Source organism: Oryzias latipes, chromosome 12 (genome assembly GCF_053564925.1).
Source record: "Oryzias latipes strain Hd-rR chromosome 12, Olatipes_Hd-rR_3.1".
Lineage (NCBI taxonomy): Eukaryota > Metazoa > Chordata > Actinopteri > Beloniformes > Adrianichthyidae > Oryzias > Oryzias latipes.
The window spans coordinates 30,196,198-30,223,699 of record NC_136248.1 but is presented as its reverse complement, the minus strand read 5'-3'; the positions used below and the strand labels follow the sequence as shown (position 1 = coordinate 30,223,699).

The window sequence follows — 27,502 nt, the reverse complement described above, 5'->3', positions numbered from 1 at the left end:
TGTAAACTGACTAAGCTGTTCTGGTATAGATCTTTCACTTTTTCCTTTATAATTATGATAAAAATTAAAATACTTTGATGATTTTGAAAGTCAACCAGGAATTCTCACCAGACAACCGCACAGATTTCACAGCTTTAAGCCATTTTTACTGCATGTTTTTCCACAGTCAGGCTTAAATATTACAAAATAAATCGTTTTAATATAATTTTCTCATTTTAACTTGGTTAAAACAGTTGTAAAAAACATGGAACGATCCTCAAAATAAACTCCTGATTGGTTCATGACGTCGCAGGAATGTGGATCAGAACACCAGAGGTTTGGGTTTTTCCCAGGGGAACTCTTCCCTCCCGAAGTGGCCGTAGCAGGCGGTGGCCTGGTAAATTGGCCGCTTCAGTCCCAGCTCTCTGTGAAAAACGACAGACGGAGATGCAGAAACGGGTCGTTGAACTCTGGGAGAGGAAAGTCAAAGGGTTTCGTACGTCACAATGACTCCAGGCCGAAGGTCAAAGTTGTCCTTCACGATCTGCAGCAGCTCATCTTCGTCCCTGGAGGATGTGCCGTAGTGGAAGACGGTGATGGACAGGGGGTGGCTTACCGCGATCGAGTAGGAGATCTGAAGGACATTAAAAAAAAGGGACACTAGTATTCTTTTGGGGGTTAAAGCTACATACACACCGAGCGCAAGAACGCCTGTTTAGTGTTCACACTGGACGAGCAGGGAGGGGCTTCTGCTTTTACTTTTTCTACTGTTAATGAGCGCATCTCCGCCACCTACTGTTGAAAGAAGCTTGGTGCAAAATGTCGAAGCTGTGAAGATCTGACGCTTAGGGTAAGTAGTAGAAACGGTTCGGTTCATTGCTGGCGTCCCTGCAATAGTGGATATGTACAAATGTACTACCATCGTGTAAAGACAGTGGCCTCAAACGCAGACGTTGTCTGGATGGACTGATATAATTTTTCTGGCCAATACTGATAACCAATATTTCTCCTGAAACTGTGGCTCAGAGCCCATATTTCCCCTGCAACCGTTGCCGATAACAATATTTCTCCTGCAACTGTGGCCGATAGCCGATATTTCTCCTGCAACTGTTACCGATACCAATATTTTTCTTGCAACCGTTGCCAATACAAATATTTCTCCTGCAACTGTGGCAGAGAGACTATATTTCTCCTGCAACCGTTGCAGATACCAATATTTCCCCTGCAACCGTTGCCGATACCAATACTTCTCCTGCAACTGTGGCCGATAGCCGATATTTCTCTTGCAGCCGTTGCCAATTCCAATATTTCTCCTGCAACTGTTGCCAATACGAATATTCCTACTGCAACTGTGGACAATAGCCGATATTTGCCGACACCGATACTTAAGTGTCTACAGTAACACGAAGTTTAGATTTTCTTTTTGTTTCTTTTTTAGAAATGCACAACTTTTCTTCTACTGGATGATCACATCATACTTGACCTTTTCAACATACAGCAAAGGATCTCACAGGAACAAGTATCACTTTCAAACCTTCATATAAATATATCTGAAAGCATTTATTGAATATTGGACATAACTGTAAACCAGTGTTTTTCAACCAGTGTGCCGCGGCACACTAGTGTGCCGTGGGAGATGGTCAAGTGTGCCGTGGAAAATTGCCCTCATTAACTGATCTAAAAACATTTTCCATCTCCAGGAAATCAGCTCTTTGTTCATCCAAACAGGTCCTGATAAAACACTGAGTAGTTAGGAATATGAAAGATCATAAAATACTTTTTTTCTTTGTGTTTAATTGATTCTATTAAAGACATTTTGATAAGAATGACGGCACCGCGATTTACCTGCAGCTATAACTGTTTTCTGAAAAGTCCCGCAGCTTTTACTGTCTCCACGACTCCACCAATCATTCTTGAAGGCTTAATCACATGTCATCAGTCTGACCAATCAGAAGTGGTTAAAGTCTTCACTTCCTTGTTCCAATTTAGCTCATAACTCACTCATTTCCAACAAAAACACCAGCTAAAGCTCGTCTTTAGCGGTGTAGCTTTCCACAGAATCCGGTATCAGACCGTGGAACAGGTGAACAAAACAATGAAGCTCAGAGACGCAAGTCTTTCTGCCGTTTTCTCGCAGTATTCACACTACATCTCCCATGATGCATTGGCTTAAAGGGACAGCGCCTCAGCGTACAATGAGTCGTACTTGTTACACGGATTGAAACCAACACGAACATACAGTTTGTATGTAACTTAACTTTTATTACATCTTTTAGAAAAAACATCTGCAACTTCCTGCTTTTTCTGCCACAATTATCACAAAAATGCGCGTCAGATTGTCGGGGGGGGGGGCTGTAGATCAAAACAGACTACGAGTTTCTGCTTCTTCTTTTTTTGGGATGCTGGTGTGCCGCGGGATTTTTGTCAAAGTTAAAGTGTGCCGTGGCTCAAAAAAGCTTGAAAAACACTGCTGTAAACCATACGCTCCCCATTGATCTATTAGGAACAGCATGTATCTCTATCAAAAATAACTAATCTACCTGCAAATAGTCAATTACTGACAGGGACTGCAAACATTAGCTTCCAAATCTGTTAGGAACAAGTTTACATTTTAAAAATAAAGTGTTTCTGAAAACAATCAGAAGAATATTGGTAGATTTTTTGATGTCGGGGCCAATACAGATAAACCTAAATAATGCAAATTTCAGCCAATACTGATACTGGCAGCGATATGTCGCCCAACCCAAAACACCCAAATATGCGATCAAAAGCAGACAGTAGAAAATTAGCATTCGATTTTTGAGGATTTAAATTAGTTGTACATGCAGATCAGCACTAGAGGGCACTGTAGGACATGGCAGCAGCATTTTCACCTGAACCAGGGCCCTCCTGCACAGTCCCGCCTTCACCAGAGACTTGGCCACCCAGCGGGCCGCGTAAGCCCCCGAACGGTCCACTTTGGAGTAGTCTTTTCCAGAGAAAGCCCCGCCTCCATGCCCACCCCATCCGCCGTACGTGTCCACAATGATTTTTCTCCCCGTGAGTCCCGCATCGCCCTTTTTGGGGTGAAACCGCCACAGTAAGCTCAACACTTGTGTCAGAAAAAACGTATCTCCATCCACAGTTGGTTACAAACCTGAGGGCCTCCAAGGAGGAACTTCCCACTAGGCAGCAAATGGTAGACGGTTTGATCGTCCAGATATTTGGCGGGAATGACGGCCTTCACCACTTTCTCCATCAGGTTGTGTCGAATCTCCTCCAGGCTGATGTCAGGGCTGTGCTGGACTGAGATGACCACAGTGTGGACACGCAGGGGCTCCATGGCCCCCGCATCGTCTCGATACTCCACAGTGACCTGTGGAGGAAATACATTTCAAACATCTTATTCTTTTTGATTTAAAGCAAAACTTTAGACATTAATGTTTGTTCTGAAACTCTGTAATGAGCCAAAGCAGCCACAGGGTGGCGGTAGAGCCCGCAAAATGCAGTGTCAGCATTCCCTGACATCATAAGTGTGTCTGTTGTGCTGCTTAAGAGGAGTAACACTATGAAATTTTGGATTTATCAAAGATACTTTGGAGGAGTTTTTGGTTATAAATAGAGGTGTCAAATTACCACGTTAATCGTGATTAATTAGTCCGTTGTATATTTTTTTATCGCGTTAATGTTGTGTTCTCAAATATACATCCAGATGTCCAACTGTTTCATTGCATGAACCTTTTATCTGAACTGAAACCGCGTCTTGCAGTGTGCGCCTGTCACTGCTGTGATGTCATCAATGTGCGTCTGGAAACCCAAAACAAAGCCATAAGGCCACAACTTTGACCCATTATGTAAGGGATGAAGCTCAATGAAGTGTTCGTTATCATAAATTAATGATGGCGTCTGATGATTGCCTCCACAAAGTCCATTCATTCCTGATAATGCACACCTTAAAGGCTAATATCCCGCTTAGACTATGGTCTCTTACAATAAATATTAAATTAATTATTAATACTTAAATCTTGTTACTACATTTTTTTTTAAAGCAGACAATTTTGAATGACTTATGACAACATACAGTATATATTCTGGTATCTATAGGAAGTTCATGGTAATCATTTTTTAGATTGCTCAGAAAAGTGTTCCTACTGTTTTCGCTGTGGTAAATTAGAGCACTTCTGTTTTATGTGTTCTTTGCCGGTGTAAAAAGATAGGTTGGATGTCTGTTATAATAACACATTTCATCAAGTTTTGATCTTTTACCATCAAAAACTTAAATAAAAAAATATTAGCTTAAAACAAAAAAAACGGATTAATTAATTACAGGTAACAATCGATTAATTATCAAAAAATGAACTGCTTGACAGCCCTAGTTATAAAAGTATTCTCCTATAATTGAGAGGCATTTCTACAAGGCAGCGGTGGATGCAGTTTATTTTTGCTGGACTGTAAGCGTTTTGTTTATTTAGACTGTTTTCCAGCTTTGTGTTAACATCTCAGAATGAAGCAGAATTTGCCACAAAGCTGCTTCTCAAATAAACTACTTTTTTTTTAAACAGCCAGGAGCCTGCTGAAAAAATGAGGCGAGTGTATCAGGTCTGCATTTGAAACAAAAAAATAGTAAAAGGGGACGTCCTGAAAACAGCATGAATATAGGCTATGTCCGAATTCTAACCCCTAACTACTAAAAAACTGTATAGTGCGGCACTATGCAATGCCCTGAATTTTAAAAGCAATTCGGACACCACGCTCACTACTTTTTTTTTTAAACGCCGGATATGATGTCATTGATTTCGCAAAGTTAAAATCTGACTGCTATGATCGTTTTGTGACAATTATTTATGAGTCCACTCTCTTCTGAAGATAAAAACGTTGATGGTTTATTTAAAAAAAAATACATTTAAATACATTTTCTTAGCAAAAATTGTTCCGACGCAATTCATTGTGGTCTATATTTACCGATCTAGTGAGCATAGATACACACAGGTTTTTTACAGAGACTTCTGGGAAATTTCTAGGGCCCTGGATTTTAGAATTGTAGATTCAGACAGCACTAGAAAATGGCGAACGCTCTCTATAGTGAGTAGGGAAGGAATTCGGACACAACCATAGTCTTAAACAGTGTGGAAGAAGATCTAGAGGTTCTCACCTGGGATTTGCAGTCTGGCAGTATCCAAGGACAGTCTCCGTTGCGCGACAGCTCCTTCATCTTGTGGTTGAGTTTGTGAGCCAGTAAAATGGTCAGGGGCATGCACTCCTCCGTCTCGTCTGTGGCGTAGCCAAACATCAAGCCCTGAAGATATAAACGGCCACACCAGAGGAAAAGCTAGCGGTGGGAAAGTCGAATGGCGACGACCTCAAATAAAGTTTAGGTTCCGAATGTGTTGGATTGTCTAAACTTAACCTTTGGTGTCGTTGGAGTCCATCGCTTATCCCAGCATCATAGACAGTTTCACAATACAGACATTATTAGAAAACATCTGTTTCAGCTGGAAGGATGACTTTGACTTCAACTGTTGGATCTCTGCTTGCTAATAAAATCATTTGAATACATTGCAATTGTAAAAAATTCTAATCAATTTATGAATATTTCAAATAGATGTACTATATCTACTAGGTGTATTAGGAAAAAAATTGTTTCGGCGATATATCGTTTTATATTTTCAAAAGTTGCTGTCAGGACTATATTTATTAATTGTTTTTTTCCTTTGTTTTTCTGTTGAAATAGCTTAAATTAAAACAATCAGTCAATCGAGTGTTTTTGGTTCCACATCTTCATAAACAGATCATCAGATCTTTTATCAAACTGGTTTAGTATGAACGTCAGGAGGATGTAAAAGTACGTTTGATTGGTTGGACTGATGACGTTTATGTTGGATGGACTCTTGATATGACTACAGTACCCAGAATGCCTAGAGAGGCCAAAAGGCAGAGGATTGGTCAGAGGGGTTAATGGGGTTGAACTCTTCTTTGGATTTTCTGCGTCCTGCATTTGTGTCCACGCCGCATCCTGACAGTGTGATCACGAAATCCCGGGGCGAGTTTGTTTTATTTCATATTTTACCTAAAAACTGTTCCAAAATGGTGGCATGTTTTTGATCGTTTCTGTGTCCCAACAACTCGTTTGGGTTCTCTGTCTGCTGATGGCTCCACATCTCCTCACAGAACGTTTTCCTTTTTTTAAACTTGTGCATTTCTGGAGCTGGGAATTAAAGGAAATTTTCCCAATTCTTTATTATTATTATTATTATTATTATTATTATTATTATTATTATTATTATTACTGCAACAGACTGGCGACCTGTTCAGAGTCGTCCCCTGCCTTCGCCCATAAGTGGCTGGGATAGGCTCCAGCAGCAAACAGAAAAGGATAAATGAATTATTATTATTTTTGCTATTATTTTTAGTTTGGTTTGCTTTTTTTCCCACAGACCAAACTCCTGGAAACGTCACAGGGTTCCTTCATTTTCATTTCGCTGATTGATGTGGTCTCTTTGGTCTGCACAAGGGTCACACCAGGGTTCATTTGCAAGGGTTGGTTCCTCAGCAGATGAACGATTTTAGAACCGGACCATGAAGGTTTTTCTCTGACAAAAGACTGACTTATCTAAAGTTTATCTTGCGTGATATTTTTTGAAACAAAGAGGTTTATAAAAGAGAACTGGACCTGGTCTCCGGCCCCGATGTCCTCCTGGTTCCTGCCTTCAAAAACGCAGTCAGATATCTCCTGAGCCTGCGGCTCCAGGGCCACCAGCACGTTGCAGGTCTTGTAGTCGAACCCTGCAGAGACGTCCGGCTGAAATCAGCAGCCACTCTTTCCAGAGTCATGATCCATCAGAGGCCCACAGCAAACCTTTGCTGGAGCTGTCGTAGCCGATCTTCTTGATGGTGTTTCGAACCACAGCCTGGAGGTCCACTTTGGCTCTGGAGGTCACTTCTCCAACCAGTAAGATCATGCCGGTCTTTGCCACACACTCTGCACCCACAGACAGATTCAGAGACTTAACAGCAGGCTTCAGGGGAATCAGATCAAACACCATCATGACGTTTTATTCCTGCACTGTGTGGACGGTTCCGTTAGTTTTCAAGGCACAAGAAAAACAAAAGAGAAGAAAAGTGTAGAATAAGATGGATTTTTTTTTCTACTAACTTTCTGTGTGGCTCATGAAAGCTAAAATCCTGAGCATTAACATTAACACATTACAGCCCTCCTCGTCTTCTCTGTCAGAGGTTTTGGGCTGATCCACAGCTTCTCTCTTTGCACTTTAAACAGGAAGGAAGCTGATGAGGTTCAAAAGAGCTTCTCCGTTTTTGCAGACATTTCTGTGCTTGATTGACAGACGGACTCACTCTGCTGAAAAAGCTCATCGTTAAATAAAGAAGTCAAAGTGAAATAAAAACAAAGCTACTTGGGAAAATATGGATTTTGACATCCGAGCCATAGAATTGTAATAATAGTCAACATGATTAAAAATTAATATTTTAAAATAATAAACAGGTTTTTAAAGCAAAATAATATAATGCTAATTTAAAATCTGTGTGCAGGTTTATCACAATTTTATGATCCTTTTATATATTTACGAGAGATGTGTTAGTTCTTTGTGTGATTGCATAGAAAATATTTTTTTTAAAACTACTAAATGATCATATATTCTCAATTTTTACCTAATTTTCATTAAAATGTAATTTTTCAAATAGACGTAATCAATTTTCTTTTATACATTTGTTTTTGATATTTCTCAGTTTAAATTACAACTGAGTATTAGGGCCACCAAGAATATATACAAGAGAATAAAGTCATACATTTATGAAAAAAAGTCGTAAAATTATTAGGTAAAAAAAAAAATCAAAGAAATTATAATTTATTATTATTTATCATTTAAAAAGCTGTAATTTTAAAAGAAACCAGTCCTGCTTATTTTTAAAGAAAGTTGTAATTTTATGAAAATAAGGTAAATAAAAAAACAGTTTGTTTGGTTGACTTTATTTTTATAATTGTACAACTTTTCCTCATAAATGTACAAATTTATTCTTGTAAAATTTGGACTTTTTTGTAAATTTATGAATTTTTCCTAATTTTTTTAAACTTTATCTAATATGGACAAATACAAAAAAACAGATCTTACATTAAAACTATCTGATGTTTGTATGTAATTGTTGATATTATTTTATGGTACAATTTTTTTCAAACAATTATACTACTTTATATTTTATAAAATACTGACTTTTTATCGTAAATTTATGACTTTCATATATTGCTCATAAATTGTTGATTTTTTTGTCGTACGACTTTGTTCTTGTAAACTTTTTACTTCTATTCTGCAGAATTTACAATTTTATTCTCATACAAATGAGACTTTTTCTTCCACATAACTTGTTCAATATATATATATATTGAACACTTTTTTTATGGTGGCCCTATGAATCCATTGCTTTAAAATCACTTCAGTGACCGCTGGTGTTGGTGAATTTTCTATTAAAGAGTCTGTTTTTGCCCACGTCTGGACTCATAAATGCAGAAACCACACGTTGTTTAGATGCTGTTTGCTTTTTTACGTATGTTTTCACATTATATTTGACTTTTACTTTACAAATGCGTTCATATTGACACTCAGTCGTGTCATTTGTTCCCGTTTGCAGGACGTTTAGCTGCTCTTCCTCAGTCCTACCAGGAGGAAGATGCAGCTGCTTCTGTTTGTTTCAAATGTTCCTCATCTTGGTCTAAGGTGGATTCTGCAGAATCACGCGTGCTGAGTTGGTCTGATCATCTTTAAGGAGGAGCTGAGAACATCTAGAGCTCAGGAGAACAGATCTGACACGGTGGATCACTTTGAGCTAAAGGTCGACTGCTGGTAATTATTAATCATCCATGAACTTTGAGATGAACTGCACACCTGAAAATGTGTGCAACTTCATACAAGTCCAGTCCAAACAGAGAAGAAAGTCAAATCAGAATAATAAAAAACAAAAATGTTGGACATCCGCTTAAAGTTTTAATATATTTTCAAAAGTTTGGTTAAAATCGGATTTTCAGAATAAAAAGCAGAGTTTTTATTCAAGCTTCTCTTAACTTTTATAGAAACGATTCTGTAGCATAATTAAAAATAAAAGTCAAAACCAGAAATGTTTTTTCATTTTCTTCTTCGACGCCGCTTATTCTGTCACTTTATTAAAATGATAAAGAAAATGGTATTTGACATTTCCTTTTCAAAAAGTTCTCTGTGTAGCAAAATTCGTTCAGAAATGTCTAATTTGACAATTAAAATGGATTAACAGAAATTCTTTTTCATTTTCAAAATGTAGCTGCATCAAATGACTCAAAATTCAAATGAAAAAAGCAATACTTCAAAATGCTTTTTTCCTTTTCTACTTTAAAACCGCTTATTCTGTGTCATAATTAAAATGAAAATGCAAATAGGGGATTGCATTTTCATTGTTAGATCCACCCTGCGAACATTGTCGCATATATCAATTCCACTTAGCATTTCCAGAAGGGAGGCGGGGCGATGACCTCACTGCTTTCTCCGTGTGTCCGGCTGCTAACAGACACATTCATGCTAGGAGCAGTGTAGCTTTGTGTTAGCGGCAGAGGAGACGGCTTTGTGACGGTTTTGAACTTCTGATGATTTACACAGCTTCTCAGGACTACGTAGCAGCACTTCTGCGGTCCTCCTTCGGACGCACGGCGGTTTGTTGAAACTTTCCCTGCGACTAGCTTTGTCGGCAGCCGCCTAAGCATAGCGGAGCGCGAAGCCCCGCGACCCGAAGCTCCAGATCGCCGAAGTGCTGCTACGATCTGAGAAACCATCATGTGAATTTGTGAAGGATGATGTAATTCCCACATATTTACATCCATGCTCATCGCGGCAGGATTTTTATCAGGAACCTGAAAAATAAAAGCAGAAACTCACCGCAGGCCACTTTAGAGTCTGGATCCTGACTCAGGTAGGCGTCCAGAACAGCATCGCTGATCTGATCACACATTTTATCTGTGAACATGGAGGAAACACGATGACAACATCCTCAGGTTCTCCTGAGCTCAGCTCTGTTCGCAGCAGTCCTTCATGAATATTAGCTATTTTAATGGTCACGAGTCAAATTCAAGCCTTCGGTGGGACTTCAATGTGTTTTTGAAAAACACACCAAGAGGTCTGTCTGAAGCAGATGTTCAGATGTTCCGCCGTTCTTCCGTTGACCGCATCTACGAACTGGACCGAGCGAGTGTGACGTCACCCACAGAAAGCGATTTCCGCCCGCCTCCAACCCACGAAGTCGAGTCAGTCGCCGTTTCTGTCGCCATATGTCATGAGAAAGCGAGTTGTTAACGTTTCTACGGCAACCACTCTCATTCATCAGGACCCCTAACCACTTGAAAGCACTAAATCTGTCAAATAGACATTTTGAACGTTGAACATGGCGGCCAGCAGGCTCCACCTTCTTTAATCGGGGCATCTGATTGGTCAGTTTATAACTTGAACTACAGGGGGGGAAAAGCATTAAAAATGAGGATTCAAAAAAACTTATCAGAGAAAGAATGGTTATTCTGAGTAACAGCTGTTTATTTCTCTATAGAAGTCTATGGGATTTTGGTGGGTACTTCCTGTTTGGAACACCAGGTGGGAGGAGTCACTCAGTCCAGTCCTTTCATACAGTTGATGGTTGATTCCCTCACTACTTCCTAACCCCTGAAAGACTAAATAGACCAGGACGATCCAATGTCTGGGGTCTTAATGTAATTCGGACACATGCTAACTCCTTTTTTTTTTAATCGCAAAACATGTCGCCACGTATTTGTTGAAGTGAAAACCCAATAAATAGGAACATTTTACAAAGATTATTTATGAATCCACAGCGTTCTGATGATAGTGCAGCTGTTTATAAAAAAATACATTCACATACTTTTTTTTTCTAATGACAAATCGTTCTAACGCAATGCACTGTGGGCCATATTTTCTAATCTAGTGAGCATCGATGCACACTGGTTTTTATGCAAACAGACTTCTGGGTAATTTCCAATTTGACTCGAAACCCCCGACAAAATGGAGATTGCTCGATAAGTAGGAATTTGGACAGAACCAATGTTTTTTTCCCGTTGCTATGGTTACTGACCATCTTATGACAAATGTTATCTGACTCAGCAGTCGCCTTCGCTGATTCTGGATCAGCTTGACGCTCATTCCAGGTCGCGTATACGGACTATCATTGTGATGGTGTGAAGATGGTTAGAGAGAACGGGATTACGATGTTCTGAAATTAAATAACTTTAACAATTGTAAAAGATTTCACTTCATTTTGATGTTCATCACTTTTTGAAACAAACCACAGCTCATAAATAAACAGAATAAAAGGGTTAAATGCTTTAAAAAAATGTTTTATTCTAAACCCTGAAGAGAAATTAGTGTTAAAATGAAAATAACTCGGATTAAAATGTGCATCAGCCAAAAGTATTTGAACATATCATTATAAAAAAATGTTCCATTATGGTTCTTTAATGACATTTATTTATATTAAATTTATTTATTAAATATTCAAATGTTTTCAGAAATAATACTTTTTTGCTTATGAAAGAGGCAACAAGGGTAGAAAAAAGGCTTCCAAAACAAAAAAAAGTTACAAATAAATGCATAAATATTATGTTTTATTAATTTTTTAAGCTTTAAAAAAAAGTTTTACATTTTTCTCTTTTGTTTTTTTTTCTCCACTATATTTTTACAAAAAAAACTCCCAAAAATATTCGACCTCTAAAAACAAAAAAAATAAAAGTGCAAATTATGATCGAGTTTTTTTTTTTTTTAACATGTACAGACATAACACCCCAAAAGGGTTTCTGAGTTTGAACTTAAAGAAGCGGTTCGGTACCGGAGTGTCCCTCTCCCACGGACTCGGACGTGAAGAGGAAAGTCTTCCCGCCGCGGGATCCGCCGCTCGCGTTCATCTTGGGCTCCACGGGGAACGTTACCGGCGATGCTGGCGAAGGAAACGAAATCCGCTTTCATGAGACGAAACCGCTTTAATGAGACAATGATTAACCCCAACTTCCGCTCAAACTTTTAACCCACGACGATCCACCCGACATGAAAGGTTTTCTTACTGCAGCTGTCATGGCTGAACGTGTTAAAGCGAACAACCGCTAGATGTCGCTGTAGCATCGTGCTTTGTTTAGCGTCGGTCATTACAGGATACTTGAAGCTCAGTACTGCCACCTGCAGGACAGGAGTGCGGAAATCACGACGCAGATTACAATCTGAAAAAAATATTTCACACTTTTAATAAATAAGTAAATATTTTGTTCCTCCCCCCCAAAAAAATCTGTAGAAAGTTTTATTTCTGTCAGGGAAATAGAGAAAGTGTTGAACATACCTTGGTAACATATCCTTACTATTCTATATTTTAGAATAATTTACAAACAAATCTCACAAGCATGTTGGGGGAAAATGTTACACTAACTAATTTGTAAAAATAGGATTTTTTTCTCCCAATGATCCAATCTTTCATTCTGAGAAAACATATCTATGTAATCCTAATTTAACGCAAATTTTTACATTAACAAGATAAAGTGATTAGGAAAGGTCCCTAATCCCTAAAGGTCCCTAATCATAAATCATGTCGAAGGAGCACACTTGCAAAAATATTTTGTGTCTATAGAAAAATTATAAATGACAAATCAGAAATGATCAAAGCCAAGACTATATAGAACCTGCAAAAGTATTACTTCAAATGGCATATCCATGTTTTGATATTTTCTTTTATATTCCTTTATTGGTTTATATTATTTTTTGTCTTTCTTTATAAAATACTCTTGAACATGTTTTTTAGGAATAAAGTTGGATAAGTTCTCATTGTAAATGGTTCTATGTATTTTGTACTAATGGTGTTTGCATTTTTTCTGGATATTGAATTGTCAATAAAGTTTTATGTAAATTAAATATGAACATATGTTCAGCAAAAAAGTAAAAAAAAAAAAAAAAGGGCAAATGTTAACAAATCAGGAGACACCGTTAAACAACGAATGAGCCCCAAAACCCCCAATGGACCACAAACAAAATATTTCAAAATTAATTAAAATTATTGTGGGAAATATGGCAATTTTTCCATTTTCACACAATTTGGGAAAAGAAAACTTTTGTTCAAGTGACTTTCTCACTGGATTTTGAACGCACGCCACCATCTTAAGTCTACAAATACCGCCCAAGTTTTGTTGACCTTTGACCTTGAGAAGAGGCTGCCATCTTGAACCTTTACAAATGTAAACTCCTCTGAGGGATTTCGATCGATCTTTACTCTTTGAGCATCGCTGGGAAGCTATTCGGGGGAAAAAAGTTGTTTTTAGAAGTTGTGGATCTAATACAGTGTTTTTCAACCAGTGTGCCGTGGGAAATTGCCCTCATTAACTGATCTAAAAACATTTCCCATCTCCAGGATATCAGCTCTGTGTTCATCCAAACAGGCCCTGATAAAACACTGAGGAGTTAGGAATATAAAAGATCGTAAAATACTTTTTCTTTGCGTTTATTTTATTTTATTAAAGACATTTTGATAAGAATGACGGCAGCGCGATTCAGCTGCAGCTCCGGCTGTATTTAGGAAAAGTCCCGCCCCTTTACCTGTCTCCACCAATCATTCTTGAAGGCTTAATCACATGTCATCAGTCTGCCCAATCAGAAGTGGTTAAAGTCTTCACTTCCTTGTCCCGATTTAGCTCGTAAAGTCGCTCAGTTCTAACAAAAATACCAGCTAAAGCTCGTCTTTAGCGGTGTAGCTTTCCACAGAATCCGGTATCAGACCGTGAAACAAGTGAACAAAACCATGAAGCTCCGAAAAGCGATCTCCGCCGGCCGTTTTTATGCACTACATCTCCCATGATGCATTGGGTTGTGAGAGTGACAGCGTAAAAGGAGTTCTGTTGTTAAACGTCTTGAAAACAACGAACACACTTCAAACTTTTTTTTAAATCTTCTAACTTAACTTTTATTGCATCTTTTAGAAAAACAGCTGCAGCTTCCAGCTTTTTCTGCAATAATTATCACAAAAATGCATGTGAGATTGTGGAGGGGCTGTAGATCAATACAGACTATGAGTTTCTCCTTTTTTTTTCATTTTTGGATGCTGGTGTGCCGCGGGATTTTTTTTAAGCTTAAAGTGTGCCGCGGCTCAGAAAAGGTTGAAAAACACTGATCTAATAGCATGGTGAGCTAGCAAAAGTGGCGTTTCCTGTTGCTTGCACAATTTTTGCTGAAAATGTTGAAAATGTCATACATGAATCGTTGACTCAGGCTGATCAAAACAATATGACAGGATATAAACGTATCAGGATTGTGGGCGTGGTTAACAAAAACTTGCGTTGCCAAGGAAATAAAAAAATGTACTTTTGCCGATGGCTCTAAAAATTATATAGACCTGTTCGTCATCCCAAGGTGACCAAAACATACAATGGTTGCTATGGAGATAAAACCAACAGAAAAGCCACTATGTTGAAAAGAAGTGATTTTTATTCATGAATATAGGAAGGGTGAGGGGCGTGTAGCAGCCGAGGGCGGGGAATGTAGCCTGAGGGCCATACAACGCCGTTCACGTCTTTAATTTCTTTTTTTTTTTTACTTTCTGCACCGTGCAAACTTCAATAATTCCTCTTCCTCTTGCCAATGCTTTTTTACTTCCCTTTTCTCTTTGCTTCTGAACTAAAACAGAACATTTTGAAACCTTTCTCACCAAGTGGGGAAGAACATCTGAGAAAGTCAAGCAGTTTATTTCTTTGTGACCGGTGAGGATTAAGTCAGAAGCTGCAGGTGACTCAGCATTTTCCATGTGAAAGCCAAACTCATGCTACCAACAAAAATAGATATGATAATTAGTTCTGTGGATCTGCACAGCTTTGACCTTTGAGGAAAAGCTTTGCATAAATGTAAATGAGCGATGGTTGTTTGTTTATTCCTCAAAAGTCTACGAACACATTCGAAAGTTTCAAAATAAAACCCCAACTTTACATTTGCTGATCATAAATGACCACAAGCAAAAAACTAGAAAGAAACAAACATTTTAAGGATTAAAGCAAAAATATCTTTAAAAAAAAGCAAGAAAAATATCAATAAAAACAAAAGTTTCATCAACTTTTTAAATGTCCAAAGTTAAAAGATGCAACACAAATGTTCAATTGTATAAACACTGTAAACTGTGATTAACATAGATAATTCAGGAGATCGTTTACTGCTCTTCTCTGATGAAATACATTTTAAAAAGTCAGTCAAAAGATGAAATTCCATCCGGAGTTTTGAAGAACATCCAAGTCAGTAGAGAGGTTGCAGCCTCTGGTTGCCTTACAGCTGAATCAACACAGGATGAGGAAATGAAGTAGAACAAGCCCGTGACTTCACAGCTTTATTGCCTTGCAAATCTCCCTGTGTCGAAAACTCAGAGCGCTTTGCTCGGACGTGTCAGTCATCGAGCGGCGGCCTGGATCTGCTCTGACAGCTGATGGTATGTAGAACCACAAACTCAAACTTCTCCTCCTGAACTCCTTCAGAGGCCTCCTGCTGTCGGCCTTCCTCTCATTGTGATGAGTTTGTCGCTTTCAGCAAAGCAGGAAGCGAAAGTGCAGCTCATTGTGAGCAGACGGAGTCGAGCGCTCAGAGTTGATGCTGCAGCGGAGCCAATGAGACTTTGATTGGGGCCACTGATAGTTAATGAGTTACTGAGCAGAGGTGCAGCTGCAGCAGACGTTTGTTTAGCTCCTGCGTGACTCATGCAGTGACAAGAGCCTGGACTTTAGCAGGAATAACATCCACTGTGAGGAATTGGTTTTTATTTGGACAAATGTGAGCTTTGTTGATTGGGACAAGGACACGGTGCTGCTATGGTGAGTAGACATCCGTGTTTAAACAGTTTTTTCTTCCAAAATCAACCAAAGTCGATTTAGTTCTCCTTCAGATGTACTTTTTGTCAAGATTTAGTTTGATGCGCCACCTCGCTGGCGACCTGACTGAGCTCTTTCTGACTTCAACTCAGAAGCAGGAAGTCGTGGACTGGGTGGAAATGTACTCTTCTCCCTTCATTTCCCAGTCAAAGTTTTTAATGAAATGACTGTTCGCCGGGCCTTGTCTCTTCCAGGCCCAACAGAACCCTCAGCCGCCCGCCTCGGGCTCGTCTGGAAAGCTGGACCAGGTGCAGAGCCAGGTGAACGAGGTGAAAGACATCCTGAAAGACAACATCGACAAAGTGCTGGAGAGAGGGGACAGGCTGAACGAGCTGATCGACAAGACCGACGACCTGCAGGCGTCCGTGAGTGGAGCCACACCGGTGACATTTAAACTAAAACGAGATTAAACATAAAACCAGACACAAAAAAATTGAAAAAAAAGTGACTTTCTTTGCTGGTTGAGACAGTCGTCAATCAAATCCTTCACTCAGTAGGACACTTGGCTGTTTAATAGTGGAATTGAGGCTGATATAAAGTGGATGCAGCTCTCTTTGCCCTGAACATAAAGACCGGATCTACGACCGCAGGGTCACAAACTGAAATGGCTGAGCAGAGTGCGTGTGGCGTTTGTGGCCATCAGTAAACCTCTGCTGTGAGTGAGTCCTATTCTAACGAATTAAAACAAGTTTAATAAAGAAAAATCTAAGATTTTAAAGCTTAAAGCAACAGGTTAGCAAACAAACACTAAATATTTTTAATGGTAAATGTGATGACTCACTTAGGAGGGGCGACCTAAATCACAGCCAGGAGCCACACGGCCCTAAAGCTTAAGTTAACGGTTGTTGCACAATGGTTGCCTCATAACCAGCATTGGTGGAAAAACCAATGAGTACGCAGAAAATGGAGAGCACAGGGGTGTGGGGTAGAAAATATAAGGAAGTAAAACAGAGGAAGAGGGAGAACGTACTGATAACGGTTTCAGAAATGAGCTGGGTCTGAATCGTGGCCCTTTACAAGCAGAGACTGTGACCTAGAAACAACGCCGCTTGTGATCCGTTAACGTCCTTAAGCAGAAGCTCAGTGCCAACGACCGCACGCAATGATCTTTACTGGGCCAACAACACTTTGACGTTTGAAATCAGTAACTTTTATTGGCTGACTTCGCAGCGGTGCTATTGACCATATTGACTGTTTTTTTTAAACCTGCCACAACCAAAAACCTTTAATCTACACTGTAAAAGAAAATCTGTTGTTTTTACAGGAAAAAACTGCCAGCTGTGGTTGCCGGAATAATCAAACGTATAAATAATACTTTGATTTTACTTTACAGTAAATATTACATAATTTAACATCTAAATTTATGTGAATAAACTTGATTTAAATTCTGATACATTTTGTAAATTTGCTGGGTTAAACTGTGGTTTCACAGTCTTATTTTATGGAAAATATTAAATTTTAGGATGAGTTTGACTAATATTACGGGCAAAAATAACATTTGTTTCACATAATATAACTAAATTACAGTTACCCGATGTTACAGAGTCTTGGATGTGTTTTAATTGTACCATTTTAATACTTTATTTCTTAGATGTATTGGCCTTTATAGAGTTAAACACAGCTAATCTAGTAAACAGCATTATCAGTTATTTGTAAATCAGCTACTGTGGTAAACTGTTGTTTTAGTTTGAATTTTCTTCTTACCTTTTCTTTAAGCCTATTTTCTTCCCATCATTTATATTGAAAATACAGAACATGTTTAACAGATTAGTTTACCTTTAATCACACGTTTTAGCAATGCTCTTAAATTTTTCAATTTAACTTGTTTCAGTTACTTTTAAACAAGATTTTGAAACACTGACATAAAAAATATCCACCATGATCGTCTATTTGGTCCCTAATGCAATACTTCACCACTTATTTAGAATAAAATCTCTGTTAAACTACTAGAACTACTTTTACAATTCAGTTTAAACTGCTGATGCTTTCACAACAATGAATGTAAGCATTTTTCCTAACCTTTGGCCAAAGATGGAATTCCAAGAGTTTAATTGAACCTTTTCTTCTTACAACATGACTATTAAAATAATTAACAGCATTTTCTATATTCATGGGGGAAAAAAACATTAGGCAACTTTTCAATTTAAAGTAAATTACATTAAATAGCAATAAAAAAAATCTTTAAAACCTTTTGAACGACACAACAATCTGCTGTCTTTACGCCTGAAAGACTGAAATGTGAGATTACAGATTATTCAATTTAAAAAACTGCTACATTTAAGATAAACTATAGCACACTGTTTACATCTTTTTTTGTTCTTTCTTTACTGAAAGTGGTCTTAAATCCACACAAAATGGGAAATATAATTCTGCTGCTGATTCTATGACTGCATGTGAGATTTTTTGGAGCAGAATAAGACTGTCCAACATAATATTTATTACCAGATTGGTTACAACAAAAAAATTAAGTACCAGCTAAAAAAGTGTCCTCACCTTTTGTGATGAAACCTACTCAAAAGAAACGCAGTTCAAATGTTCGCAGATCGAACAATAAAGATTGATGCGATATTTGCACATATTGCACGGATGAAGATTGGTCGTACGTGTATATGTGTGAAAAATTGAGAAAGTTTTATGTGAAATTTTCTGAGTCATCGTGATTGAACCACGTTAAAACATCAGAAGTATAAATAAACCAGGCAACGAACACGTAGATCCACGTAGAACATGAACCGTGTGCGATTATTGTGCCGTTTCTATGCGATTCAGGAGTGATTCGGGTGTCAATTGCATAATTTCAACGTAATATGTGTGCCGTGACATAAAAGTTATACATCTGGGTACATGCCTGAAGGCTGTCAGACTTTCGTGGAAAGACACTCATTTGCGTAAGCATCTTGCAAAAATCATGGCGTAACGTTATGGCGTAAGATATAACCCTTGTGCTATCTTGTGGGGTCCAGATGACCCCCCCCCTTACATTGACGTGTTCTCCCTACCATGACAAAGGTGGATAAAGGTGAGGAGGATTTCATGTGATCCATGGACACCAGTGAAGATCACAAATCATTGAAGAAGAAAGGTTCAGCGCACTGTCTAGTGGGTCTAGATGACCCAACTCCCAACGGTCATCTGGACCCACAAGATAGCACAAGGGAAAAGTAATAATTGCACATAAACTATATAAAATAAGACTAAACTGCGTAATTCTCAACCAACCAAAAAATTTGAAAAGCTCAAGACCGAATTCATGTAAAGACCCGTCGGCCGAAACCCTCGACTGACGTCCGACCACATTGACGAACGCAAGAAGCCAACTGAATCACGTTTATCACGCATGTATCACGAAAGACGGGAATTTCATACGTGGAAAATGAGCAAACCACGTGAAGTGGCCGAGTGACCCGGCCTCTAGCAAATGACTGCTTTTCTTCTTTCTCCTGCAGGCCGACTCCTTCCAGAGAACGTCCACGCGCGTCGCCCGCAAATACTGGTGGAAGAACATAAAGCTGATGATCATCATCGGCGTGGTTCTGCTGGTCGTCCTGATCCTCATCATCCTCGCCGCCACCAAGGTTATCTGAACCCACCGAGAAGCTCTGGGTGCAGCGACCTTCATGCAGAGATGAGGGATGAGGCCATCCTCACTGAAGTTCAATCTCAGAAGCTTTTTCTGACAAACACTCCACGATTTGACAAACTCTAGCGATGAAACACAAATCCAAAGTGTTTAGAACGTTTTTATTGATGCCTTTTTAATGTCCAATACACTGTGTATATATATATAGAGAGAGTAAGTTCTTGACTGTCAACCTCTGTAATAACATGTAATATATGACAGACGATAAAATGAAGGAAAGAAAATCCTGAAACTTCGCAAAAAACACATTTTCTGTTTGATTTGTTGGAACCAACGATACACTTCAGTACTGGACTAAATGAAGCCACTTTCTAGCAGCAGTTGAGGACTCAACAGGGAAAGGAGGAACAAATAAATGCTAAAAGCCATCTAAACAAATGCAGAACACTGAAATATGTATGTAAATATGGAGGAAACGTAGGTCTTTTTGTTTTAAATGCTCTATCTCTACGTAATGACTGCTGCTGGATCATGGCTCCGGTCAACGCTCCTCCAGCGCTCTGCAGACGTTCATCACTCAAACCTGTCAAACAAAAAAGAAAAGAAACCCATCAGTCATGCGGGAAAAACAAACTCACTGAGAGAAATACTAAGAAATCTAGGAATCCCCTGTGTTTTTAGTGTCCAATATAAAAAACAAACAATTATTTTAAACATTTTACATCTTAAAAAAAAAAAAAAGCTAGAAGAAGTCTAAATGGAAGAAAGCTTCAGATTGGTCAAAAATACACATTAAAGAAAGCATTACATGCAAATGTCTGCAAATGTGGCGACACTCTGACTCATTTTTATCAAAGGTTGTAAGAAGAAAAATGTGTTACGGGAAAATTAACAAAAAGAGGAGTCTGTTCCATCGCTGTCAGTAATACAAAAACAGACCAATACAATTACACAACGTAAAAGCACTTTATCCCCCAACACAGTAGAGTCCGAATACGAACCAGCTTTAGCTGGTGGATTACGGGCTAAATAAAGAAAAACATTTTACATATGATTAGGAATGAATATATTAACATTAGGGAACTGGAAAATCCAGAGAAAGCTGTTCATATCCTTTAAAAAGCAAATAGTTAATCTTTCAGATTTAAAGTCATTACTTGTGGGGGAGTAAGGGCCTGTAAAAAATGACAATTACATGTGTAGATTTTACTTCTTTTTTTTGTTACATTAAATAACACTTTCAAAGAAATTAAAAAATGGAAAGAAAGATGACAAAGCTGGACGTGTCCCCATATTGTTTAGTTTAGAAATGCGGATACAGGATGTTGTAAGACCATACCAAATGGCAGCATTCGAGAGCGTATGCTTCTCGTACCCGGTCCGCATTGAGCGGGCCCTGAGAGTATCTGGGAGTCAGCTCATGGCCTGCAAGGAAGCTCCGCTGGCAGGTACAAACAAGGTATGTCAGTGTTAGGAGACAACATACTTCCTTTTGTTTCCTTGCACATCCTTAACTTTGGCATCCATTTTACTGTAGTAGCAGTGCTTTACCTGTTAACTTTACACTTAAAAAAAGAAAAACACAAAGAAGAGGCAGCAGAAAGGCCCGCCGATAAAAAAAAAAATCAATCGCCACAAGAGCGTAGCCTCTATGTTACCACTACTGTAAAGCACTTGAGGGTGCTGAGAGAAAGAAATTTACGCAAGAAAATTATACAAAACAATTACAAACACCAAAGTTAATGTAGCTAATTTTAGTTGAGCAGCAATAAAGTTGTTGTTGTTTCTACATACCTACTTGACGGTGAGGGTTTGCCTCTTTAATACGGTTTGTAACTGTTGGTGTGACCGCCACGCCGTGGCGACTTCCCATATCCGCCCGACTGATCTGAAAGGGGAAACGCCAGAGCCAGCGTTAGGGCGTTTTTACAGAGGACCAAAGCGCAGGCAGGCCTCCTCACTCACCGTTGTAATCGCCATATCCGTAGTAGTTGTTGTATCCAGAATAATCGTAGCCTCCGTAGCCCTGATTACCGTAACCGTAGTTGCCGTAATTTCCGTAGCCCGGGTTCCAGTAGTTACTATAACCCTGGTTCCAGTTCTGGCTCGGGCCTGCGGGTCACATGACTTACACCATAAACAATGTCTTTCAACCCAGAAAAGAAAACGCTTCAACGTCTAGAAATGACAAAAACACTTTCAAATCTTTAAAGACTCTTTAGATTAGCAAAGTCTCCAACACCAAAGTTGTTGCTGGCCACAGCAAATAACACACTCTTCATCAACTACAGTAACTCTTTTACCATCAACGTCATGACTGTGACTCTTTTAAAGATGTAAAGAAATTGAGTTAAAGCCGTAACTCTGACCGTTTACGGAATTAACGTAATTATTTTACTAATGGAAATTAATGACATTACAATTTGACTTTGACACTATTAACACAAGCCTGTTTACGCAATTAACGTAGTTCTTTAAGATTAACGTTAAATTAACGTGATTATTTTATCAACGTAAAGAAATTATGTCAATACCGTAACCTTAAACTGTTTCCGAAATTAACGCAATTTTTTTACTAACGTCAATACCTTACCACTTTAACCGTTTACGAGATTAATGGCTTTACTAATGTAAAGGAATTATGTTATAACTGTAACTCTTACCGTATATAAACGCAAGTCTTTTACTAACATAAGGCAATGACGTAAACACCGTAACCGTTTCCGAAGCTAGCGTGATTATTTTACAAAAGTAAGGGAATAACGTTAATACACTTAACTCTTTAACCATTGAAGAAATTAAGGTGATTCTTTTACTAACGTAGGAATTACTTTAATACTGTAACCTTTTAACCATTTATGTAAATAATGTAATTTTCTGTTAGCGTTTACAAACTGTGTTACTACTGTAGGTCTTTGACCATTGATGGAGTTAATGTAAATCTTCTAATGTAAAGAAAATGCGTTGACACAGAAAGTCTTTGACATTTAACGTAACTCAGTTTTTAGCGTAAAGTGTTGCACATCACGGTAAAGCAGTTTGTCACATCTTCAGAATCCGTTGGAATTACGTTAACTACGTAAACAGTCGACAAGTGATGGTCATTTAAAGTGGAGCCAAAGCTCCGGCGTTAACAACTGGAATTAGCGTCTAATCTGGATTAAGACGACTGTAAACTCTCACTCACCGCCTCCTCTTCCTCTGGACCTGGACGAGTATCCTCCTCTGCCCCCCCAGTACTGCTGCTGCTGGTACTGCTCCTTCGACAGCGCCACCTTCACTTCGCACTGCGGCGGCCCATCATACAATTCACTTCTTTTAGGGTTCACATACTTTGTTCTGGTCTAAAACTTCTGAACCACTGTGTTACAACAGTGACTCACAATCTATACATGAACTTTATTTGAATGCAGTCAGAAGATACTATTTTGGGTTTAATTAAAAACATAAAGTTCTTACATATTTTATTCAGTCTTCAGTCTGACAGTTCCTAAATGCAACAGCTAAATATTCCCAGATTCAAGAGCTCTGTCCGTGTCATGGTCTCACTTAGTCCTACCTTGCTGAGGCCGATGTTGTGGTACTTCTTCTCCATGACCTTCTTCACAGCCTCCTCTTCTTTGAATGTGATGAAGCAGAAGCCTCTCCGTTTGTTGGTTTTGTTCTCCATGGGGAGCTCGATCGACTCCACCTGTTGACCAAAACAAGAAGCTCATTTCTGAGGCGGACTGGACGACTCGGGTCGGCGAACAGCAGGATGTCCACAGCAGGTCTGCAGGCAACTACAGGTGCGTTTAGTCACAAACACACCTGTAGGTCTTCCTCCATGATTCTTCCCACGTGTCTTTTTTCCTCAGAGTTTGCTGAAGCAGCAGATAAAAGGTTAAAGAAAGTGAAGAAATAGATTTTATTGTTCCCATGAGGCTCATGTTGGCAGCTGATTTGCTGAAGTCTGTTAACCAGTAACAGTTTAATGACTTTGTGGTTAGACATAAGCCCCTGACTGACCTCATGAAGGCCTTTTTACTGGGCACTGTGGATTAACTAGCCTAAATGGGACACATACGTGCATTGGATTCTAGAGGAATCGACATGAATTCTGTCCTGCAGTTCAGTTTCTCTGTTCCTGAGTTTGTCTTTTATTTTACTGGCAGCCTAAACATTTGCTGCACTGACACTTCACAGAGTCCTGCACCATAAGAGGTGAGACAGGAAACGCTTGTCCTCCTGTCAGAGCAAGTTTCAAAATAAAAGAGCAAAATGAAAAAATAAACCTGAAAACCCCTGAGAGCGTTTTTCACAAAAGCACAGAAGCCGAGAGTGCAACATTTAATGACGAGAATTAAAGAAAAATACAGAAGAATTACACAGTTTAGGGTCTGCAGTTACGCTTTAGGTCTCAAATTGGACGCAAAACTTCTGAAAGTTCATAAATAAAAAGAGTAAATCAAGTGTGTCAAAGGATAAAAACTGGTTTAAGCTGAGTAAAAAAAAAAACGACACGAACCTCTCCAAAGGCACCAAAGTACTCTCGGACCTTCTCCTCTGGGGTGTCTGGAGACAAACCACCAACGAAGACTTTCTTCACCGGCTCCTTGCTCTTCATGGCCTTGGCTTTTTTAGGGTCGATGACTTTTCCGTTGAGTTTATGTTCCTTCTGTGACGCCACCTTCAGAACAGAAAGCAGCAAATACATAAATAAAACTCACTAAATGACACAACAACAACAAGAAAAAAATCAAAGCTGATGTAATAATTAGAAACAGAATATAGAAGGAAAATGTTGAGGCGTGTCTCCACAGAAATCTGCTGCTCATAACAACATCAAACGTAAAGAAATATTTCAAAAGGCTGACGTGTTCACTCATGAGTTTGTCTGAAATCTTCTGAATTTATTTGATAAATAATATTATTGCTTTTTTTCGCATGAAGGAAATGACTAAGCCTCCAAAATAAAAGACGAACTTGGAGCTGAAACAGTTAAATGTTAAACTGCTTCACTGATTTATTGTCAATTCAGTGTGATTCGAACAAATATGTATTTATTTCAAAAAAGTTGTGAAACAAACTTTTTTTAAATGAGTTAAGTTAATCTGCACGTATCTGTTGATTTAAACTGAACAAAGGTGAACGTTTTATGAATAAATTCTTGAATGTTTGAAATTCTTGAAAAATAAAAAATAAAAAGCTGCTTTTTAAAAAAGTCAAAACAGAAGACAGTGCTTACAAGAAAATTTCCTTGATCTGAGAGACATTTGATTAGATCAGACTGTTTTTTTCAACACCACCCCAGTAAAAACAACATTTAGGTATTGAACAGAATCGAACCTTTTCCACACTTTCGGCGTCTTTGAAGAGCACAAAGCCGAAGCCCCTGGAGCGTCCGGTCATGGGGTCCAGCTTTAATGTGCAGTCTACCACCTCCCCGAACTTTGCAAAGTAATCTTTCAGGTCTTTCTTCGTGGTGTCCCAGCTCAGGCCTCCAACAAACATCTTCCTGCCAGCAAAAAAACATTTGGAAGGAGATCCGTGGTATAAGTTTGTGTTTGTTGTGACCCAAGTCCTAACTATAAGAATCTTTCCTCGGGTTGCTGCTGGCATTTTCATTCATAAAATATAAAACGAGTGAACAGTGTGATGAAAGAAGTGAAACAGAAAGAACTGAAGAAAGCCTCTTTGTTTTTATATGACCCCGAAGAACCCACAGGGTCAAATTTGGCAGCTTTTCCTTTTTTTTAATTTATGTTTTTATGTAAATTATGTTTTTCTATTGTGTTTTTTAGCCACAGTTAATTGCTGCTCCCCGAAACAAACAAAGAAACTTTCAAATGAACTTCAAAGACCCACTAATGAAAAAGGTGTTTGGGGTATTTTTAGCATGTTCTTGTAGCATTTTTCTGATGATGGACGACATTTATGGTAAAATTAAGCTTAGACTGTGTTTCTGAGTATTTCTTTATTCAAATCGTTGTGCATCAGGGGCAGACGAAGAGTTTGAAAAAGATCATATTTGTGATGTAGAAAAAACACGCTGGGCGGGGCCACAACCTCCCTGCTCCTCTCCATTCTAATGCATCCACTTACATACAGACTAATAGATCCATCTGCAAAGCTTTGTTTTCCTCGTCTGAGCTGGAATCTGGATCTGAATTTGTTGCCCCGCTAATGGTAGCTTGGGGTTGTGAGAAGCCATAAGCTAGCAGGAGGGCTTGTGAATAGAGACCTCTCAGTTAGGGTGATGGGGGGGGGGGGGGGTCTGTGCCAATGGTCCCGCCCACAATTTAGAGGTGAATTTCTAATAAACTCCCGCCGCTCTGCAGAAACTAAGTCTTACAAAAAGACAGGTTTTTTTTATTTAGCTAAAACGGTATAATCCTAATCAAAATAAACGCCAATACATTTTTGGAACTCACCAAACGTTGCCGCAAATATAAAACAATTTGAAAATAACTACAACAAATGTGCGTCCATGGATCAACAGTGCCGTGGATAACCGTGCAGGAGCTTTCCCGGTCATCCGAGCTGTATGTCCCAGAAGTCTCTCTGGGAGTATGTTTGTATGAAAGGCTCCCCGCGCGGATAAACTTACCCTTCATCTTCTTCGTTTTTGCTGGCGTCGATCCTTGATCCCTCGGCCTCGTCCCCCATCAGGCCGCCATCCCCCTGAGCTGACATGGGGTCGTCATTGTTAGCCTCTCCATCCTCCTCCATCCTCATCATACTCGGGTCTTCGCTAAATTCATAATCCTCAGACATCTTCACTTTTTTCTCGAAAAGATCAAATGCTAGTTCTAATGAAATGATTTTCGGAAAAAAAAAAATCAAAAGTAATTTTGAGCCAAAAAAAATTCGATTTATTTTAAGCTAACAGCCAAGATAGTTGCTAGCTGCTAACAGATAACAAATAACAAAAGCCGATGTTCAAAAACAGGACGAGGCTAGCTCAACTTATTCGAAGTTATCTCAAAATTTAAATAGATAAAGAAAACGCCTTGATCTCTAAATATAATTTTCTTTCAGTTCTAATAATTTTAAAGGATATTTTTTCATCCGATATTTTAGTTTTCTTGCCAGTCGTTTCTTGTTTGTCTACTTCTGCGAATCCCAAGTGAGCATTTGAGTGCAGAGCGCCACCTGCTGCAGCGGAGATGTAACACCAGGGTAATTTGTAAATAATTGAATATTTTACATTTTTTAAAAGGGACTTTATTCAAATGAATTGTTCTCTTATTAATAAATAAATAAAGAGATTTGTTGTTTTAGTTTTGAGCCTAATTTTCCAAGATCCAATTATCTTCATCTTAAAAATCTTTAGATACAGTTCTAAATCTAAATATGAAAGACTTTTAGTATTGGACCTTTTTTTCTCTCCAAAATAATGGAAATGGTTTTAGGAGAAACCAATCAATCAATCAATACATACATACATAAATAAATAAAAAGCATGACCAACTCTATATTTGATTGTTTTGTTTAAAAATGCTAGGCAACAAAAACAAAAATAAAATTCTGAAATTGAAATGAAAGGAAAGGAAAACTGCTCAGCAAACGAGCAACCAGAAGAAAAACTTTATCAAAATCAAAAATCATACTAACACTGACACTCATGATGGCGCATCAGGGACACCATCAAAGAAGAAAAAAAGACATATGTATGAAAATAAAGTCATACAATTATTAAATAAAGTTAAAAGTTAGGAGCATTAGTTTGTACAACATGAGAACAAAGTCATACAGTTATGAAGAAAAATCTAATTTGTGAGAAGAAAGTTGTACAATTGTGAAAAATAATTCAACAATTTTCATATATAATGATAAACAAAGGCTTCAAAAAGTTGTAAAAAAATATTACATTTAGCTTTTAAAATGTGCAAAAAAACAGTTTTATACCTGATTTATCAAGAAATCTGTTTTTGTAACTGTATTTTTATGAATTTATAACTTTTATTTGACAAAAGCATGAAAAAACGTAAGTGGTTTATCAAAAATAGATGGTAATACTTATTATTTCTTGCAAAAATTGTTCTAATGCAACATATTGTGGTCTGTAT

At 38.4% G+C, this 27,502-nt stretch overlaps 3 protein-coding genes across 14 annotated transcripts; 1 reads left to right on the top strand and 2 right to left on the bottom strand.

Moving 5' to 3' along the window:
- Positions 1-120: 120 nt before the first annotated feature.
- On the bottom strand, positions 121-12,094 carry mat2al (methionine adenosyltransferase II, alpha-like). Of its 4 annotated transcripts, XM_020707460.3 has the most exons (10): positions 11,821-12,069; positions 10,105-10,251; positions 9,873-9,950; positions 6,815-6,937; positions 6,629-6,741; positions 5,111-5,254; positions 3,116-3,334; positions 2,853-3,035; positions 480-613; positions 121-404 (listed from the first exon to the last, which is right to left on the bottom strand). In XM_020707460.3, the coding sequence occupies exons 3-10, from the start codon at positions 9,943-9,945 to the stop codon at positions 302-304; spliced, it is 1,092 nt and encodes a 363-aa protein (XP_020563119.1). In that variant the 5' UTR covers positions 9,946-9,950; positions 10,105-10,251; positions 11,821-12,069; the 3' UTR covers positions 121-301. The 4 variants fall into 4 exon arrangements, with proteins under 4 accessions (XP_020563119.1, XP_023816138.1, XP_023816140.1 ...); XM_023960370.2 differs by lacking the exon at positions 10,105-10,251 and having other exon boundaries at positions 11,821-12,093; XM_023960372.2 differs by lacking the exons at positions 2,853-3,035; positions 10,105-10,251 and having other exon boundaries at positions 11,821-12,094.
- Positions 12,095-15,277: 3,183 nt separating this feature from the next.
- Positions 15,278-19,889, top strand: LOC101171261 (vesicle-associated membrane protein 8). Of its 2 annotated transcripts, none has more exons than XM_004074489.5 (3): positions 15,278-15,435; positions 16,066-16,236; positions 19,318-19,889. In XM_004074489.5, exons 1-3 carry the CDS (start codon positions 15,433-15,435, stop codon positions 19,453-19,455), a joined length of 312 nt encoding a protein of 103 aa, XP_004074537.1. In that variant the 5' UTR covers positions 15,278-15,432; the 3' UTR covers positions 19,456-19,889. The 2 variants fall into 2 exon arrangements, with proteins under 2 accessions (XP_004074537.1, XP_004074536.1); XM_004074488.5 differs by lacking the exon at positions 15,278-15,435 and adding an exon at positions 15,587-15,814.
- On the bottom strand, positions 19,599-26,576 carry hnrnpd (heterogeneous nuclear ribonucleoprotein D). 8 transcript variants are annotated; one of them, XR_909663.3, is made up of 9 exons: positions 26,041-26,576; positions 24,780-24,948; positions 23,959-24,120; positions 23,011-23,142; positions 22,639-22,738; positions 21,417-21,563; positions 21,246-21,339; positions 20,791-20,892; positions 19,599-20,034 (listed from the first exon to the last, which is right to left on the bottom strand). XR_909663.3 is itself a non-coding variant. In XM_020707461.3 (8 exons), the coding sequence occupies exons 1-7, from the start codon at positions 26,205-26,207 to the stop codon at positions 21,272-21,274; spliced, it is 945 nt and encodes a 314-aa protein (XP_020563120.1). In that variant the 5' UTR covers positions 26,208-26,573; the 3' UTR covers positions 19,599-20,892; positions 21,246-21,271. The 8 variants fall into 8 exon arrangements, 4 of the variants coding, with proteins under 4 accessions (XP_020563120.1, XP_004074535.1, XP_011479743.1 ...); XR_013659432.1 differs by having other exon boundaries at positions 21,250-21,339; positions 26,041-26,573; XR_013659431.1 differs by having other exon boundaries at positions 19,894-20,034; positions 20,827-20,892; positions 26,041-26,573.
- Positions 26,577-27,502: the final 926 nt, after the last annotated feature.

Excerpts from the sequence above, each read along its gene's own strand:
- mat2al (XM_023960370.2), bottom strand. The coding sequence starts at position 11,896 with ATGAACGCGAGCGGCGGATCCCGCGGCGGGAAGACTTTCCTCTTCACG. Across the intron at positions 9,951-11,820 it reads CGTGGGAGAGGGACACTCCG|ATAAAATGTGTGATCAGATC; the intron begins GTACCGAACCGC and ends CCATGTTCACAG. Across the intron at positions 6,938-9,872 it reads AGACTCTAAAGTGGCCTGCG|AGTGTGTGGCAAAGACCGGC; the intron begins GTGAGTTTCTGC and ends CTGTGGGTGCAG.
- LOC101171261 (XM_004074489.5), top strand. Across the intron at positions 16,237-19,317 it reads CCGACGACCTGCAGGCGTCC|GCCGACTCCTTCCAGAGAAC; the intron begins GTGAGTGGAGCC and ends TTTCTCCTGCAG.
- hnrnpd (XM_023960373.2), bottom strand. The coding sequence starts at position 26,207 with ATGTCTGAGGATTATGAATTTAGCGAAGACCCGAGTATGATGAGGATG. Across the intron at positions 24,949-26,040 it reads AAAAACGAAGAAGATGAAGG|GAAGATGTTTGTTGGAGGCC; the intron begins GTAAGTTTATCC and ends TTTTGCTGGCAG. Across the intron at positions 24,121-24,779 it reads ACGCCGAAAGTGTGGAAAAG|GTGGCGTCACAGAAGGAACA; the intron begins GTTCGATTCTGT and ends TCTGTTCTGAAG.